Source organism: Geotrypetes seraphini, chromosome 15 (genome assembly GCF_902459505.1).
Source record: "Geotrypetes seraphini chromosome 15, aGeoSer1.1, whole genome shotgun sequence".
In the NCBI taxonomy this organism is placed as follows: Eukaryota; Metazoa; Chordata; class Amphibia; order Gymnophiona; family Dermophiidae; genus Geotrypetes; species Geotrypetes seraphini.
Window position 1 is genome coordinate 32,559,045 of NC_047098.1, and position 19,427 is coordinate 32,578,471.

The 19,427-nt window shown below is 44.1% G+C and overlaps 1 protein-coding gene across 3 annotated transcripts in view; it reads right to left on the reverse strand.

The window, feature by feature from the left end:
* The window catches only part of FLOT2 (flotillin 2), a 117,089-nt gene that overhangs the window by 20,195 nt on the left and 77,467 nt on the right, over positions 1–19,427 (reverse strand). For all 3 annotated transcript variants that reach the window (XM_033921659.1, XM_033921658.1, XM_033921660.1), the window contains 2 exons: positions 14,547–14,665; positions 10,465–10,578 (listed from right to left, as the gene is read on the reverse strand). In XM_033921659.1, coding sequence (XP_033777550.1) covers positions 10,465–10,578; positions 14,547–14,665 — 233 coding nt within the window. The remainder of the gene's footprint in view (positions 1–10,464; positions 10,579–14,546; positions 14,666–19,427) is intronic.

The window sequence follows — 19,427 nt, forward strand, 5'->3', positions numbered from 1 at the left end:
TGGACTTTGGAGCGATACGGATTTCGAGGCTCCTTTCTGGCTTGGGTGAAGGCGTTGTATGTGGACCCGCAGGCACAATGGCAATTTGACGGCCCGTTTTGGCCTTCAACGAGGCACTCGGCAGGGCTGCCCCCTGTCCCCTTTACTATTTTTGTTGGCCATGGAACCATTAGCCATCAAAATTAGAGGGTGTAATCATTTCCGGGGGGTGAGAGTAGGGGGCCACGAGTGCAAAATCAGCTTGTTTGCGGATGATATACTTTTGTATTTAGATCAGGCTTCCATTCATTTGGATCCAGCTCTTGCGGTGGTGAGAGCCTTTGGGTTGCTTTCTGGCCTTCAGGTGAACTGCTCTAAGTCGGAACTTTTACTGCTGTCTGGGGGCCCGCCGGAGCCATGGCACGCGCTCTTGGCTATTCCGCCCACGACGGTGCCTATGAGGTATCTGGGCGTCTTCTTGAGCACACAGCCTTCCGTCCTCTATGCGGAAAATGTTCTGCGTCCGCTGGAGGAGATTAACAAGCTATGTCAGCGTTGGAAGGATTTGCCGTTATTTTATTTATTCAATTTTCTATACCGTTCTCCCAGGAGAGCTCAGAACGGTTTACATGAGATCATCCAGGTACTCAAGCATTTTTCCCTGTCTGTCCTGGTAGGCTCACAATCTATCTAATGTACCTGGGGCAATGGGGGATTAAGTGACTTGCCCAGGGTCACAAGGAGCAGCGTGGGTTTGAACCCACAACCCCAGGGTGCTGAGGCTGTAGCTTTAACCACTGCACCACACTCTCCCATTGGGCCTGATGGGCTGGATAGCGCTAGTCAAAATGGTCATGCTTCCGAAACTGTTATACCCTTTACAGACCATCCCGATCTGGTTGCGTCGCAAGGAGGAACTTAAGTTCAAATCGATTATCTCTAAGTTTATCTGGCGCTCCAAGGCTCCGCGAATTAGTATGGCAAAATTGATGTTGGATAAGTCTGATGGTGGGCTGAATGTCCATGACATTCGTCTCTACAAAGTGGCCGCGCTTCTGCGCTGGATACATGAGGGATACTCGGGATGCGAACGATATTCTCCGCAGGGATGGGTGGAGGGTTGGACTCATCCTTTTCAATTCATGAACATGCTCCACTCCCAATCCGATCCCTCTCACCGGTACAGAGTTCAGATGCAATTCATGTGGCCTTTACGGCAGGCCTGGTGATGGTGGAGGCGCCGACAGGGGCTTAGCCCCGCGGTGTCTCCCTTTCTTCGTTTCTTGGGAAATTCCAACTTTCAACCGGGCTGGGGAAATTCTGCATTTCGGGGTTGTACGGTCATGGCGCAGCTGCTTGAGTTGGATTCCCGGACTTTTCCCTCTTTCTCACAGGTTCAGCGAACATGGGACCTCCCCAATCACTTTCTGTTTTCCTACTTTCAGGTCCGCCATTATTGGGAGGCAGAAAGGAACCGATGTCCCGGAGCATGATCGCTTGGGAGGCTAGACACTCAATTTCTCTCCACCCCGGCCTCTATGAATAAGCTTTCACATTGGTATAAAATATTGAAGATATCGAGTCCCACTGAAGCTATATCCAGAGTAAGAGAGGTTTGGCAGGGTGATCTGGGTGTATCTATTGAGGAGCATCAGTTTCAGGAGTGTTTTGCCACCCTTTTTGCATTCACTAAATCTGTCGAGTACCAGGACACTTAATTTAAGATCCTTACTTAACTCGACAGCGGGGAGCCAGCTTGGGACTCTGGGAAGATGCCTCTTGTATTAAATGCAAATGCCAGTCAGGTACGTACCTCCACTCTTTTCTGGAATGCTCTAAACTTACCCTCTGGAGGGAGATGCTGGCTGTGTTGGAGGCTATCCTTCAACGGTCGGTGGAATGGGACTACGGGGTTTTACTTCTAGGGTTGCAGGAGCCGCTTATTGAACAGGGTTTGTCTGTCCCCCAGCGGCGCTTCCTTTATAATGTATTCCTAGTGATTAAGAAAGCAATTCTTTCTAGTTGGATTTCTGAGGCCCCCCCTCCCATTGCACTATGGCATGCCAAATTGCAGGACATGGCCACTTTTGAACGCCAATGGTATGCGGGATCTTCCAACTGTGATAAAAGATATTATGTGGCATTGTGGGACAGCTTGTTGCGCTCGATCTCTGCTCCGGAGCCAGTACCCGGTGACAACTAATTTTGAGCTTCTGGTCCCGAGGTGAAGACCCCCTTTTGGGGGTTCTCGGGAGTCCTCTGCTTACCTGGGTGATCTTTTCCCTATTTTTCCTTCTATTTTCCGTCTGTAGGCCTATTTCTTTTTCTATACTCACTGACAGCTCTTCTATCTAGGACTGGGGGGGAGGGGGGCGGTTTGCTTGTTTGTGTGTGTGTGTGGGGGGGGGTTAGTGAGAAAGGGAGATGTGCCTGTTGTTGTCATGTGTGTGCTTGGTGTGCATGGGCTTTGAGTCGGGCTTGAGGAATGTCTATTTGGATATTTTGGGGGGTAAGTAACAATAGGTGAAGTTGGCACTGCCTTATGGCGGGGAATTTCCTTGTATTTTTGTTCACGGATCCCTCTTGACACCCCGATGTCTCTGGTTTGGTTTGCTTTTACCAGCTGTTTTTATATCTCTTATGTTATTTGCATGCAGATTATGGTATTGTTGCCGCCTGAATGTATGTGCTGCTTCACTGCTAATAAACATATATTAAAAAAAAAAAAAAAAAAAGACTGTACAGATATCGGAATTAGTGCTGTTAGATGATGTGGGCACATTGTTGTCAGCGGCGACATACAGCTCTAACTCTTGTGGTGAGAGTCCAACTGGGAGTTCAATGGACGAAGTGTCAGCTTCAGTTGTCTCATCAGATGCGTGAATGAAGCTTGCCTGTCGATATCAATTTGAAATAGTTAATGATGAGACAACTCCACGCCTCACATACCATGTGAAGAGAGTCGAGCACCATCATTTTTCTTGCGAGCTCAGTAGCTTGGGGGCTGGATTCCGTGCTTGCATCAATCACTGCCATCACATATCTTAAGACGAGTGATCTGTAATGACGTTTGAAGTTGGCGATTATCCCCAGGTCCATCGGTTGGATCAAAGAGATCATGTTTGGTGGCAGAAAAGTCGTACATCATTGCTGTGTGCTACACAGTTATCACACAGCATTACAATGTGTCTCCTACGCCTTCTCATCAGATTGTCAAGCTTCTGCAACCATTCAATCCACAGTGTCGCCGTCATCCATGTGTTTTTGTTGCTTTCATATTCAAAAGGCAGGCATCTAATGTTTTTGAAGCACTGAGGATTTCGATTCTTCCCAATCACCAGTGGCTCGAGCTTTTTACAACTGTCCAGCAAAGGCCCGTCTCATCGGCGTTGAAAACGTTGCATGGTTCATATCCACCAATGACTGATGGCAACACTTCCATGACCCATCTTTCTGCACCAAACTCATTAGCGTCTTGTTTTTCGCCATGCTGCTTCTTAAATTTTATGCCGTTACGAACTTTCCACCTCTCTAGCCATCCGTTTGTTGCTCTGAAGTCTTCTACGCCCAGTTCTTTGAATAACTGTGCTGCTTTCTCCAACAGCAGAGGCCCACTGATTGTCAGTTGATGACTTCTAGCTTCCGCAAACCATCGCAGCAATGCCTGTTCAATGTCTCTAGCCTTCCCAATTCTTTTTTGTTTCCTGGTAGGATTGCTGTTGTTTTGCCAGTCCTTCAATATGACTTGCTTTTTTTTGTGAATCTGAGAAATCTGGCTAGGATGAACGCTGTAATGTTTTGCAATAAAGACCTGATTCTCCTTTTGGTCAAGTCACCTTAAGACATTGACACGTTCAGCCAAAGATAATGACTTTTGTCCAGCATGGTGAACATGTTCAGCCAGAGACGATGACTTTTGACCAGCCAAAGACAAAGACGCCATGGTGCAGTTTCAAAAGTTCAAACACCTGGCCAGGCCTAGACTGCTGATCCAAAACACATGGCTCATCAACGCGAGTACGTGATCGCTTTTAACTGGAGTGAACATAACATGAACCATAGAGGTGGGACCTATAACATCAGTGCACATAAGCGGATTGTGTGCTTATCAGAACTGCATTTATCCAGAGTTTACGTCCATTGACTTACCGTGGAGTTAGGCTGCGGATAACCGACGTGCACTTAGGTGGAGTCGACTGTACTCAATGTGGCTGTGCTGCAATATATAGAACTGGCAGGCAAGCTGACAAGCAACCATGAAGATCAATTACCATATTTCCTCATGTAAATGGCCGCAGAAAATGCCGATTTAGGTTTTAAAATGCTTACATAAGCAGCCCCATGTTACTAGCCACGGCTTATCTAAGAGTTTTAAAACCTAAATCGGCCTATTCAATGGGGCGGCCTATACATCCCCCATCCCCCAGTAGATACCTCCGCCGGCTGCCTCCTACACTGTCACGGCCAGTGGTGCAGGGCAGGAGCGATCTTTTCAGCATCCAGCCTGGCACTGCACTGCTTCCTCAATGCCTGTGTCAATTCTCGTGGGACTCGACTAAGGCAAGCATTGAAGAAGCAGTGCGGGGCCAGCTGGATGCTGAAAAAATTGTTCCTGCCCTGCACCGCTGGCCATGACGTTGCAGGAGGCAGCCGTCAGCCATCCAGGAGGGAGCTACAGGTACGGGGACTCCACAACTGATCTACTAATGGGGCGGCTGATCTACGATATTTTAGATAGACCCACTTCAGGGAATTGTAAAACCCATGTATAGGCCGCGGCCTATACATGGGAAAATACGGTACCTCAGGAAACTGGGGAAAACTGGATTTCAAGCCTTCTGACTGCCTCACCTGCTTGGTCACCCCCGTCAGTAACTACCCAGACCTCCAGAATAATTCAGGGAAGGTACGCAGTTTGGTCCTGATTGCGCCTCCATGGGACCACGCAGCCTGTGCTCTAACTCCTTAGTGGACGAACCCGGGGTGAGATGGCTCCTGATCCTGGAGCCTGATCTGTCCTGCAGGCTGTCCAGGGGGCTTACTGCAGTTTTACTAACAGGTTATCCCCCAGAAGCAGACTTTTCCAGAAAATCTGCGATCTCCCGCTGAAGGATTTCCCCGCAGGGTGAATCTGTAGCACCAGGGTAAGACCCGCGCCAAGAATAGATCAAATAATGAGAACTTTAGAAAATAAAAAATCACGAGCAGAAAAGATAGACCCTACAGCTCAGGTTGTAGGAAATGTAACTGAATATCCAGGGGTGAGTAACAGGAGATGACCACAGAGGGAAGGGCCAGAAATTGGTTTCGAGTTCCCTACAGTTTCCAGGCTGGAAGAAGTTAATTACCCTATTGTGTAGATTCCAGAGGTTATTGTACAAGAATGTTGTTTCTTGGAATACATAACATGGAAGGATACTATTTAAATATACTGTAGAAGTTAGGGAATCCCAATAAAAGATTGCAACAAAGGCATACGTAGGTACCTTTAAGGTACCTTTAAGCAGATAGAATTAATATTGTAAGTTATCCCTGTCAAATTTTTGAACAAGTTATAGATACAAACAAAACACACTTGAAAAGCCTGCATATAAATGCTAGAATCCTAAAAAATAAAATGGAAAAGGCAGACTATAGCATTAACTAATGAGTAGATTTAATAGGCATCTCAAGAGACTAGGAATAGGATTAACAATGGGACACCGATATCTGAGTATAAAGTATAATACAATGAAAGGGTGAATCAAATCTGAGGTGGGTGTGGCACCACCTAAAAGAAGGAACTGAGTCAACCAGAATAAAAAAATCTGTAGGAAGCAAAGTGCTATATGGAATCCTTATATATATAATAGTGGTGGGACTATATTATCATCCACTAGAATGAACAGACAAAACAATGAAATGTTAACAGAAAATAGGGAAGCTAACAAATGTAGTAACGCTACAATTATAATTTCAGCTATACCAATAATGACTGGACAAATGGCATGGCAGTAAATGCTAGGGAGTTCCTAGATGAAATAAATGACTGTTTCATGGAGCAACTGGTTCAGAAAGAGACAAAAAGGGAAGCTGCTTGCCCTGTATTGGTAGCATGGAATATTGCTACACCCTGGGTTTTGGCCAGGTACTAGTGACCTGGATTGGCCACTGTGAGAACGTGCTACTGGGGCTTGATGGACCATTGGTCTGACCCAGTAGGGATGTTCTTAAGTTATTTTCTATTTTAGGTCTAGTCCTCAGTGGAATGCAGGACTTTATGCAAGATGTAACAGTGTTGGGTTCAGTTGGCATAACCTGATCAAATTTGAGTCAATAATTAGTGAAGACACTAAGGAAATCAACTGTAATAGTATCTATTTTTCAAAATGGCAACAGATAAAATAAGGTAAATGGTTAAAAAAAAGTTAAAAGGATTAGCTGCAAGAGTTAAGAGTTTAAATCAGGTATGAACATTGTTTAAAAATACCATTTTGGAAGCAAAGAATGTCCTCCGTGCCTTTGTTTTTCCCATAAATTGTTGCCTGCTGCCGCGGAGGGACCGGGAGCGATTTGTGCTGCTGTTTGGATGCCGGAGGACTACTCTCGCTGCCCTGAATAGCCCCTGTTGCTGGCAGTGCACCTTGAAAAATCAGACAGGCATCTTGGAAGACAGACCCCGACGTCACTGGGTCCGTCCTCCTTGCCTTTGTATTTCCCATAAATTGTTGCCTGCTGTCGCGGAGAGACCGGGAGCAATTTGTGCTGCTGTTTGGATGCCGGAGGAATACTCTCGCTGCCCCGAATAGCCCCTGTTACTGGCAGTGCACCTTGAAAAATCGGACAGGCATCTTGGAAGACAGACCCCAACGTCACTGGGTCCGTCCTCCATGCCTTTGTTTTTCCCATAAATTGTTGCCTGCGGCCACAGGGCATGGCCCCTTGGGAGCCCCTTGGAGCAACATGGAGCTGTGGAGCTGAAATCAGGTCGTATAAGTTAATTGATTATGGGCAAAAGGAAAGTTAAACTTAAAAGCTCAACACCTGCTGTCTCAGGTCCTATGGATAGACACCTGACATTTTCTTTAGAGACTCCAGCACAAAATTTACTCGATTTGAACTCTCCCATATCAAGAGCATCGTTGAGTCCCCTCGAAAGGACACCCCCTTTTCATCCAATATCTGGTGCTAGTGGGAATATAACCCCCACTATTTCTACTGATCCTGTTGTATCATTTACTCAAATAAATAAATTGTTTTTTACTGATTTACCTAAATCACTTGAGTTTACAAGTGTAGTAGATGAACAATCACAATCAATGGAAAAACAAGATATTACTCTTAAAGATTTATGGCTAGGTATTTCTAGAGTTGAAGGGTTTCTCAGAGAATCAATGAAACAAACATCGGATTTCTCACATTCTGTGGTTCAAAAGTTTGAGAATGTGGACTCCAACTTAAGTTGCTTGGAAAAAAGATTAGGTGGGATTGAAACTCAAACTAATACATTACACGCTGTTTCACTATCTACTGTTAAAGATTCTACGTCACTACATTTAAAAATGGAAATGTTAGAAAACATGCATCGGGGAAAGAATCTCCGCTTGGTTAATTTCCCAGTGACTCATTTGTTGTCACCAGAAATATTGTTGATAAAATACTTTAAAGAAATACTGGGATTACCCAATGCGGATAGCTTTCCAATAAATAATTGTTATCATATTCCCCAGAAGAAAAAGAAAACTGTTCAGGAAGTGGACAATCTGGTAACAGATGAGGTTAATCTGACAGAGTTTATGGAAGATTCTCAAGATGTTATCCAGACTCGGTCCACAATGATACTAATATGCATGAGTGAGACAGACAAAATGTTGTTAATGAAACTTTATTTTAAAAAATAGACTAACCAGGTTTTGTGGAGACTTGGTTAGTATTTTTCCCGATGTCTCAAGAGCTACGCAGTTTAGGAGAAAAGAATTTCTGAAATTGAGAGCCAGGGTATTAGCACTTGAAGCTTCTTTTTATTTAAAGTTTCCTTGTAAATGTTTGGTAAAGTTACAAGACACCAAATTTGTTTTCTGGGATCCCATTCAATTGCAGCAATTTTTATTAGCTCGTGAACAGAAGTGAGATATTACTTTATTTCTTATTCTATTCTTTTTTGCTTTATTCATTTGATGAGAAATTTGGTAGGATGTTAGAGTCCTAATTTTAGTAGGGAATGATTTGGGTTCATTTAGAATTCAACCCATTTCTTTGTTTTCTTTAAAATTAAGTTAGTTAGAATACAAATATGTCTGCCCATCTTGTGGGCTTGTAAAGGATTGATTCTTTTTGTATTGTCTGGTCAAAATTTTGTACTGTACCCCTTTTTTTCTTTGATATCTTCTGATATTATGAATGTATTAAACTTATTAAAAAAAAAACAAACAAAAAACATTTTGGAAGCAAAGAACGTTTGCATTCCATGTTAAAAAAAAAAAAAAAAGGGTGGAAGGAAGGCCAAATAGCTGGCATGGTTAAAAGGTAAAGATGAAGGAAGCTTATTCAAGCCAAAATAACATTTAAAAAAAATGGAAATAGGATACAAATTACAGAAGCAGGAAACATAAGCACTGGCAAGTTAAGGATAAGGAAGGCAAAAAAGAACTTGAAAAGAAGCTTGCTGTAGATGGAAAAAAATTATAATAATTTTCAGATATATTAGAAGCAGTCTGAGAAACTCAAGAAGATCTTGCAAGATTGGAAGACTAGGTATCTAAACTGCAAATAAGTTTCATGTGGACAAATGCAAAATGATGCACACAAGGAAGAATAACCTAAATTATAGCTGTACAATGTTAGATGCATTACATCCTCTTCCTGGGTGGTGACTACTAAGAGGTCCTTTTAATAAAGCCATGACAAAAGTGACTTTAGCGTGTCACTTAGTGCGCGCTAAGGCCACTTGTGCCATGGCCAGAAAATGGCCATACACTAATTTCACTATTGGTGCGCAGTCATTAAACAAAAGTTACCTTATAAGTAGTAAGGAGCCACATGCTAATGCTGCACACTGATCAATTAGCATGAAGCAATGCCTCAGGTAATGATTAGCTCTGTCATGCCCACTCTCCACCTCCAAACAAGCCCCCTTAGAGAAAATTATGAAAAATTATGTTAGCACATGGTGTACATGCACAGATAGGGGAAGTTTGCCATGGGATGGCAGCACATGTCTCACGGTAAGTCCTTTTAACATGCAATAAGAGTGTGCAAGTGCTTACCACAGTTTAGTAAAAGGACCCCTAAGTGTCATTGTGAACAATACATTGAAAACAATACATTGAAATCTTCTTCTCTCTTTATGGCAGCAGCCAACCTCCCCCCAAAAAAAACCCCAAATACAGTAAACTCTCTGTTAACCGGAACTCAAGCAAACAGAACTCTCAAGCAAACAGCAAAAATTTTTTTTAAAATCCAAGAAATACTGTAATACTTTAAATAAAAATGAAAATAAAATCAATTCCTTGTGGAAATTTAAGTGTAAATTTGGTGTGCCACACTTGAGTACATCCATGCTTTGCCTACCAAATGTCTGGTATGGCTTAGTATGGGGTACAGTATCAGTTAGGCCTATTTTTAATAGTAACTCGCAAGCAACCAGAAACTACATCTATCCAGCATATGGCAATCCCTATGGGTGCCAATTAACAGAGCCTACTGTAGAATGTTAGGACTTATTAGGAGAGAAATAGAGACTTAGCAAAAAATAAAAGAAAATTCATAATGCCTTATAGCACTTCATGTTGTGTCTACTCCTTGAGTATTGTATGCAATTCTGGTTGCCTCATTTAAAAAAAAGGTATAGTAGGATTAGAAAAGGTACAGAGAAGGACGACTAAAATGATAATGGAGATGGAACAACTGATAAGAGGAAAGGCTACAGGCTCTTCAGCTTGGGAAGAAAAGATAGAGGTCTATAAAATCTATGTGGAATAAAACAGATTTATTTATTTATTGGGATTTATTAATGCCAACGATTATCCCCTGGGGTAAGTAGCATGGAATCTTGCTACTTTATGGATTCTTCCAGGTATTTATGACCTGGATTGGCCACTGTTGGAAAAGAGGATGTAGGCAAAATAGATCTTTACTTTGACCCAACAGACTTCCAGCATAAGTAACTGTAACCCAAAATGATAGGAGAATTCAACTGTGTGTGGGGCCAGACACAAAAAGGACCTTAGTAGCAAAGTCGAGGGTGGGGATAAAGGAGAGGAGACCACCAAGAAGGATCTGTGGTAGAAAGGTAGTTTGGGTGAACCAAGGAGGTTTTCTCCTACCAAAATCTTTTTTATGTTTTTCTAAAAAAAAAAAAAAAAAAGAAGAAGAATACACACATAACACAAAAAAATCTCAGGATGCTCCGATTCATGGCTGTCTATGCACTAGAGTGCTGCTTTCAAAATCTGGCCCTCGATTCATAACTACTGTGCTCATATCTACAAATAGTAAAGAACTTACCCTAATCCCAGCATCTCGCTCAGCTTCAGCCACACCAATATCTGCATCCCTTTGAACAGCTGCTGTCTGAGTCTTACCCAAAGAGCTCAAATACTCCACCTTATCATATACATCCTGAAAAGAAAACACTTCCAAATCAACATTAAGGATGTACTAGACCTAACAGGGGTATGTTCTAACAGACTGCTTATATAAAGGGCATAGATTGAAGTGTCTCTCATGCACATAGACCAAGGAAATAGAACGCTTCCTGGAACACACTAAGGTGGAGACAACTCTCGCGGAGTATTTTTTATTCTTCATCCTTACCTGCTCAATAGCTTAGCTGTAAGAGAGAACCGAGCCACATCTGGTATTTGAACAGATCCCTAGAGCAGTACATTGTTTGACTGAGGAGGCTGAAGAGTCACAATCTGCAACTACATCAGATCCCTGTACCCATGCTGGTTCTAATCACAAAATGGCTGCTAGAACCTCCTGCAGCAGTCTTGTGAGGCTGCCACAAGAAGTCTTGGCAGCCATTGCAAATGAAGCAGCAGGCCAGGAATGAGTTGGTTTCATTCCTTTACCCAAAGATACCTAAGGTAGGGCCCGGGGAGGACTGGGATAGGAGTGTCCTGGTTCAAGTTACACAACAAATTTTCCATTCCTGGAAGAAATACCTGGATTATACCACAATATGAGGCACATCTTCAATTTTTGAAGTAAAACCTATTTATTTGCCAAAAGTTGTTCTATAGCCAGTCAAGATCCCCCTGCTGAGCAGCTGTCTGTCATTTCATATGATTTTCTCTAGGGCCCAGATTCTCAAAACTTTAACGCCGTCACAACCACTATCTCCTCCTCTCCCTAAAAAGATCCCAAGTGCCTATTCCATGGAAGGCAACTCAGTCAGGAATGCTGCACAGCCCTACAAACAACACTAAACTGCCATCTTAGACGTCTCCATTTTTTCTTGTTTTATGGAAAGAGATGAGTGGACAATCAGGGTATGAGGTAAATATAAATACAATAAAAAAATGAAGAAATAAAATAGGTGGATGAGGAAGTTGATGATGATTGTTTAAACTGAGTCATCAGCGGTTATTCTGATTATATACATGTTTTTATATGTAAACTGCTTAGGTTTTAGTGGGGAATAAAATTTAAAAATAAGATCACCATACTACCAAACGCAGGGTAAATGGGTAGATGGTAGAGCTATGAAATGATGAGCAATATACTTGATTACAGCAGTTTATATGATACAATACCAATAATATGTATGTGTTGAATATACATTTGGCATTCTAGATAAACACATCGAATGTGCATTAAAATGTATGTGTATGTAATGCTGTTCCAAGTCTAATCTGTATGCAATTTATGGATTCTGCTGATAATGCACACACAAAGCAACTTCTCATGACTCTGCTGTCTGAGGCCCAGATTCTCAAAAGTTTAACGCCGTTGCTAAACTGTTTTCCAATGGTTTAGCCTGCAAGCATTTTAGTGGGGGATTATCAAAACGGATTATCTCTGTCTTTAGCGAGGTTTCTAGCAGTCTCAGACACTGATATGCAAATGGACTCTTTAACATTGAAATAAGCCCTCTGGTGGATTCTTAAAAAATGCCAAGCCATTTTCAAAAAGTGGCATCGGCTTTTGGTGACAAAAATAAGTGACTGGTCCAGGGGTGACGGTCAGTGTCAGACTGCTAGAAAGCCCCTATGTTGTGGTGCAGCGGGAGGGATGCCCATTTTCTCCCGCTGAATCACAACACCCCTTCCCTGCAGCAGCGGTGACACCCCACCCCTGTAGCGTCTCCCAATGCTCCATTATAATCCTGGTAATCTCTGGGTGTGAAGGGAAGCACGTGGATTGTGACTTGGTACTGCTTAACATCGAAAGCTGGGCAGCAGAAACCTGCAGGTCTCTAAATCTAACTCCTGCAGAGAAACTGTAACAACATCAGTTAAATCTATTGGCTTAAGTAACCTGCACAGCGTTGGATCCTCTCCTTCAATCTAGGGCTTTCACCGACCCCTGGACGCTTGCCCCAAACTGAGAACTAGAATCATAAAAGGAGGAAGTATGGCGGGAGAGCAGATAAATTACACCTGACCCCAGATCGGCCCAGTCATTTTCTGACTGGCCTCCGGTTTCTGCAGCTCTACTGGTTGCAATGAGACCTTGCTTTGTGGAGGTAAATCCTGATGAGAGCTAATCAGCTGACACACAGACAACCCTTTATGCTTCTGGTAAGCTACATACATCAAAGTCACAAAATCAGGATCAAAGACCTGACTTGGGATCTCTGAGGAAACTCAGTGTAAATATGCTTCACTGGAGTTGTGTTTAAGAGACTCTAACAAGGCTTTACAGCCTGGATCTTGAGCTTTTTGCAACTCCTGAAGTGACCACACGGGACTAAGCCCATGCCTCGCGGCATACGGTACAAGGACGCTCCTCATCTGACCATCCAGCTCAAATTTGGCATGATATGGGATCTAAACTGCTGGGAAATCCATGATAAATAACTTTTTACCAAAATTGAGGCACTTTGAGGCAGGAGGCTTTTGAAATAAAAAAAAAAAATAAATAAATAAATAAATAAATCGGAAAATCCAAGATGGCTGCCACAACAGCGTTTTAGCACTAAAAAAAATGGCCCATGGGAGCAAAACCAAAAGTTCTGAATTACTGAAAATCACCCTGATTTTCCCATAGACTGTAATGAGCTGTACTCACAAATCTGCCATGTGCTTTGCGCATGCATCAGCTTTTCACTGCAGCTGGAAATGGAAAAGGGATTATTGACTTAGACAAGCAAGGGTAGCTCCAGCAGCTTGCCTTTTATTCAAGTTCCAAAAATCTGAAACCCTCTTTACCCCTCATGCTCTCACATGACTTCTGCAAGCCTCTTGGCCAGTCATGGGGTCAAATCAGTCTGCGCTCAAGCACCTGATTCTGCAGGGGTGAGCACCACTCCCAGGGACCTAGCCTTGAGCTCCCAAGTGTTAACGTAGGCTGGACAGACAGATGCCCTTTTTTCTTTTTAAAGTGTGACCTGGCTATAGACCCCATCTGGCCCATCTCCCAGGCAGAGCTGTCCCAGTACTACTGGAAACCTTTTAGCACAGGGAAGCCTCGAAAAAACATCAGATTAAATCCCAAAAATAAAAATCTAGTGCAGAGCAGATGAAAAGACATCTCAACTTGCTTGTAGAAGTTAAGACTAAGGAGAGGGGGCGCTGCCCAGAGAGACAAGGGGGCAGAGAGAAGAAAATGATTGATGTTTTCTGCAAGCAACTTGCGAGTTGAGGTGTTTGACCCATCCATAAGGAATCATATGCTGTTTGCAGAAAAATGAAGGTTCATAACCACAACCCAAGTAGAGACTATTCTTAACTGAGCTGGAAGCTCAAAAGAGCAGAATGAAATTGCTAAGCTAAAATAAAATTACATTCACCAAACAGCACTGTATATATTAAATTCAGATGTATTGCAATAGCACTTGAAATTCTTATATATGCACATCTTTGCTTAATATATATTACATTACATTAGTGATTTCTATTCCGCCGTTATCTTGCGGTTCAAGGTGGATTACATAAGAATTGTTATGATAATAAGAAGTACATATTGTTAAGATATTAAGAAGTACTTAAGGAATATTTAGAACATTTTCTATGTTGCTAAGGAGTAGTTGGTAATTGCTGGAGGTGTTCGGAATATTTTTGGTTGTGTTATATTGGTTTTATGAATTTTTTGAAGAGTAGGGTTTTTGTTTATATCTCTGGCATTTAGAAAAAAAAAAAAGGCTTGAGGTTATGTCAGAGCTTGATTAACACACGTCTCCATTTCTAAACCTTGGGGAAACAATTCCAAGATGGATGCCCAGTGCATAGACAAGTAACCTTGAAATATGAAAAAAATAACCGCGTTCTTAGGCCAAACCTATGCATATACAATCAGCCAATTATTCACTGTGGCCACTGAAAAACAAGACAGTAACTCTTAAGCAGCAAGTTAGGAACCTCACTAAAATAACTGCATTAATATATTGTACCGAGTTTGACCTCATTACAGTTTTGCCATACCTTGATAGTGAAGCTCAGAATCTCAATGCCCATACGTCCAACATCGGGGGCAGCCACTTCGCGCACCAGCTTAGCAAACTGATCCCTGTCCCGATAAATCTGTTCCACAGTCAGTGTACCTGAAGTAAAAGTTTAAAATCACACCCTTAGAAAGGCAAGTCACATGAAAGTATTTCAAATGTAAAGACCTGGTACTATTCTTACAGTACTGGAGTAAATAAGGTTAATTTATTTGAAAGAGTTGGTCACAAAACGAGGAATAATGAAATCTTTTGCAGAGTTGCAGGTGCATGGGATTCTACAAACTAGTGACTGGTAGGTCTATAAACAAATAAGCTATTAAACAGAGTGGGCAAAAAGTAGGTATTACATTACATTAGTGACTTCTATTCCACCTGTATCTAGCAGTTCTAAGCGGATTACAGTAGAAGATAGCTGGACATTTCCAGGAAGTTACAATTTAGGGTCGGTTACATAGTAGAGGCATTGGTGAGAGATAGAAGGAAGGGTGGAGAATTGAGGTTTACTTGTAGGGAAGATGCAGTTTGGGGTTGGTTAATTGATAGAGTCATTGAGGAGATATTAGTAGAGGGGTAGGAGGTCAGCTGGAAATTTGGAAGGAGGATGCGAGGGAGGATGTGAGGGGGGGGTAAGAAGGCTGTATAAATTTTTTGAATAGCAGAGTATACAGTGTTTATTCTTTTTATTTTATAGATATTGAATAAGCAAAAGCAAAACCATGTTACTGATACAAAAATATTTCACACAAAAATTATTCATGACACCTGTAATATAAAAAGAAATAATGAATAAATACTACTTTTGGCCCATCCTGTATTCAATCACTGGATTCATGTACTTTGAATAAAGATATGGCTTACTGCTCAAGAAACATTTGTGCTTGCAAGGCAGACTAAGGCAGCTTATCTATCAAGTCAGTTTGGGCTGTTTTGGCACCAAATGGGATTTTGATGCTTTAGCTGCTATTTGGAATAGAGAATTAGCATCTAGAGAGTAGATTACAAGGGGCTGATTTTCACATTTTGATGAAAAATCTTAAATAAATATTTAGCTTGCTCAGTCTCTTTACAGGAACAACATACATTTTTGTGTTTGTATCTTCCCATTGAGCTCTTGTGGCTAGGATAACTCAACATGCTTACAGGCGGAGCTGAAACTTTGAACTAGGAAGCTCTTAGCACCGAAAAAAATGAAGAAAGGAGCTGAAAAAAACAACTAAAGAAAAAAGGCAGAGCAGAACAGAAATACCCTTTCAGGCTCATGTGCAGAAGGAAAAAATATAGGTGGCAGCATAGCCCTCTGTGAAGTAGGAGAAATACAGAAAAAATCCAGGAATGAATTCATTCTGCAAGGATTGCAGCTATGGAGAAATTACCCGCTTGTCCAGAATGACACCCCTATTGTACTAGAATAAAGGTTACAAATGAATCTGAAATAATGTGAGATGTCTAGTTTGAAATAATGTGAAATGTCTAGTTTGAAATAAAGCACAGTTACTTACCGTAACAGGTGTTATCCAGGGAGCAGGCAGATATTCTTAACGTATGGGTGACGTCACCGACGGAGCCCCGGTACGGACCTTTTTAACTAGAAAGTTCTAGTTGGCCGCACCGCGCATGCGCGAGTGCCTTCCCGCCCGACGGAGGAGTGCGTGGTCCCCAGTTAAGGTAAGCCAGCTAAGAAGCCAACCCGGGGAGGTGGGTGGGTCGTTAGAATATCTGCCTGCTGTCCCTGGATAACACCTGTTACGGTAAGTAACTGTGCTTTATCCCAGGACAAGCAGGCAGCATATTCTTAACGTATGGGTGACCTCCAAGCTAACAGAGAGGGAGGAGGGATGGTTGGCCATTAGGAAAATAAATTTTGCAATACAGATTGGCCGAAGTGTCCATCCCGTCTGGAGAAGGCATCCAGACAGTAGTGAGTAGTGAACGTGTGAACTGAGGACCAAGTGGCAGCCCTGCAGATTTCCTCGATGGGTGTGGAACGGAGGAAAGCCACAGAAGCAGCCATAGCTCTGACCCTGTGGGCCGTGACAGCACCTTCCAGTGAGAGACCGGCCCGAGCATAACAGAACGCAATGCAGGCAGCAAGCCAATTGGAAAGCGTCCGTTTAGAGACGGGACGACCAAGATGGTTAGGATCAAAGGTCAGAAAGAGCTGAGGAGACGAGCGGTGAGCCCTGGTACGGTCAAGGTAGTAAGCCAGGGCACGCTTACAGTCCAGCGTGTGCAACGCCTGTTCCCCAGGATGAGAATGGGGTTTAGGGAAAAAGACAGGCAACACAATGGACTGGTTGAGGTGAAAAGCCGAGACCACCTTGGGAATGAATTTAGGGTGGGTACGCAGAACCACCTTGTCATGGTGAAAAACAGTGAAAGGTGGGTCTGCAACCAGTGCATGCAGCTCACTAACCCTCCTGGCAGAGGTGATGGCAATGAGGAAAAGCACCTTCCATGTAAGGAATTTGAGTGAAGTTGTTGCAAGGGGCTCAAATGGAGGTTTCATGAGGGCTGATAAAACCACATTCAGGTCCCAGACCACCGGAGGAGGCTGCAGAGGTGGTTTGACATTGAAGAGGCCTCTCATGAACCGGGAAACCAGTGGATGAGCCGTGAGAGGTTTTCCGAGGATAGGCTCATGAAACGCAGTGATGGCACTGAGGTGGACTCTGATTGAGGTAGACTTGAGGCCAGCGTCTGACAGAGAGAGCAAATAGTCCAGTACAGGTTCCACCGCTAATGAGGTGGGATCGTGATGATGTAGTAGACACCAAGAGGAGAACCTGGTCCACTTCTGATGGTAACATTGGAGGGTAGCCGGTTTCCTGGAGGCATCCAGAATGCGACGGACAGGCTGAGACAGATTCTCTGGAGAGGTCAGCCCGAGAGAAACCAAGCTGTCAGGTGGAGCGAAGACAGATTGGGATGCAGTAGAGACTGACATTGTTGCGTAAGTAGAGTAGGAAACACAGGAAGAGGAATGGGCTCCCTGGAGCTGAGCTGAAGCAGGAGGGAGAACCAGTGTTGACGAGGCCACCGAGGAGCGATGAGAATCATGGTGGCCCTGTCCCTGCGGAGTTTGGCTAACGTCCGCAACATCAGAGGTAGTGGAGGAAAGGCATAGAGGAACCGATCCGTCCAGTCGAGCAGGAATGCATCTGGGGTCAGACGATGAGGAGAGAAGAGTCTGGAACAGAACTGGGGCAGCTGATGGTTGTGAGGCGCTGCAAAGAGGTCCACCTGCGGAGTGCCCCAGCGAGCAAAGATGGAGTGGAGTGTTGACGGGTCCAAAGTCCACTCGTGAGGTTGAAGAATGCGGCTGAGATTGTCGGCCAGGGAGTTCTGTTCGCCCTGGATATAGACAGCCTTGAGGAAGAGATTGCGGGCCGTAGAGATTGCGGGCCGTGGCCCAGGTCCAGATGCGGAGAGCCTCCTGACAAAGGAGGCGAGATCCGGTGCCGCCTTGCTTGTTTATGTAGTACATGGCGACTTGATTGTCTGTGCACAGGAGAAGAACCTGAGGGTAGAGAAGGTGCTGGAAGGCCTTGAGCGCATTGAACATGGCTCGGAGTTCCAGAAAATTGATGTGATGTCGACGCTCCTGAGGGGTCCAGAGTCCCTGGGTGCGAAGATCTTCCAGGTGAGCTCCCCACGCATAAGGGGAAGCATCCGTGGTAATGATCATGGAGTGAGGGGGTGGATGAAAAAGGAGACCCCTGGAAAGATTGGAGGAGTTCAACCACCATTGAAGAGAGAGCTGAAGAGACGATGTCACAGAGATGGGATGTGAAGGAGGATCTGTGGTTTGTGACCATTGGTTGGCTAGAGTCCACTGGGGAGTTCTGAGGTGGAGTCGTGCCAGGGGAAGAACGTGGACCGTCGATGCCATGTGGCCTAGGAGGACCATCATCTGTCGAGCAGGAATAAATTGATGAAGGAGCACCTGCCGACAGAGGTGGAGCAGGGTCCGGTGGCGGTCGGAGGGAAAGAACGCCCTCATTAGATTGGTGTCGAGAACTGCTCCGATGAACTGAAGGCGCTGCGTGGGAAGCAAATGCGACTTGGGGTAATTGATCTCGAACCCCAAGAGATGGAGGAAAGAGATGGTTTGATGAGTGGCTTGCAGCACAAGTGGAGATGTAGTTGCTTTCACCAGCCAATCGTCCAAGTAGGGGAACACCTGTAGGTTGTGAGACCTGAGAAAGGCCGCTACCACAATAAGGCACTTGGTGAACACCCTGGGCGATGATGCGAGACCAAAGGGCAGCACTTTGTACTGATAGTGGTGATGCTGTATCTGGAATCGGAGGTAGCGACGTGAAGTCTGATGGATTGGAATGTGTGTGTAGGCCTCCTTGAGGTCTAGGGAACATAGCCAGTCGTGTTGAGAGAGAAGAGGGTAAAGTGTGGCAAGGGAGAGCATTCTGAACTTTTCCCTGACCAAACACTGAGATCGAGGATGGGACGAAGGTCTCCTGTTTTCTTGGGTACCAGGAAGTAGCGGGAGTAGAATCTCTGACCCCGTTGGTCTGGGGGAACTTCTTCGATGGCATTGAGAAGGAGGAGGGATTGTACCTCCTGTAGGAGGATGGAAGAGTCTGGAAATGAAGTGAGTATCCGTGGCGAATGATGTTGAGTACCCACTGGTCTGATGTGATGACCTCCCAGCGATGGAGAAAAATGGTGAGGCGGCCTCCGATTGGTTGAGGAAGAGGCGCCGAGGGTTGGAGACTGGCTATGCCCTGGAGAAAGGAGTCAAAAGGGCTGAGGAGGTTTAGATTGAGGCAGAGGCTTGGTCGTCTGGTGAGATTGAGGGCGTGCCTGAGCGTGCTGTTGCTGGCGAGGACGGCGAGATTGC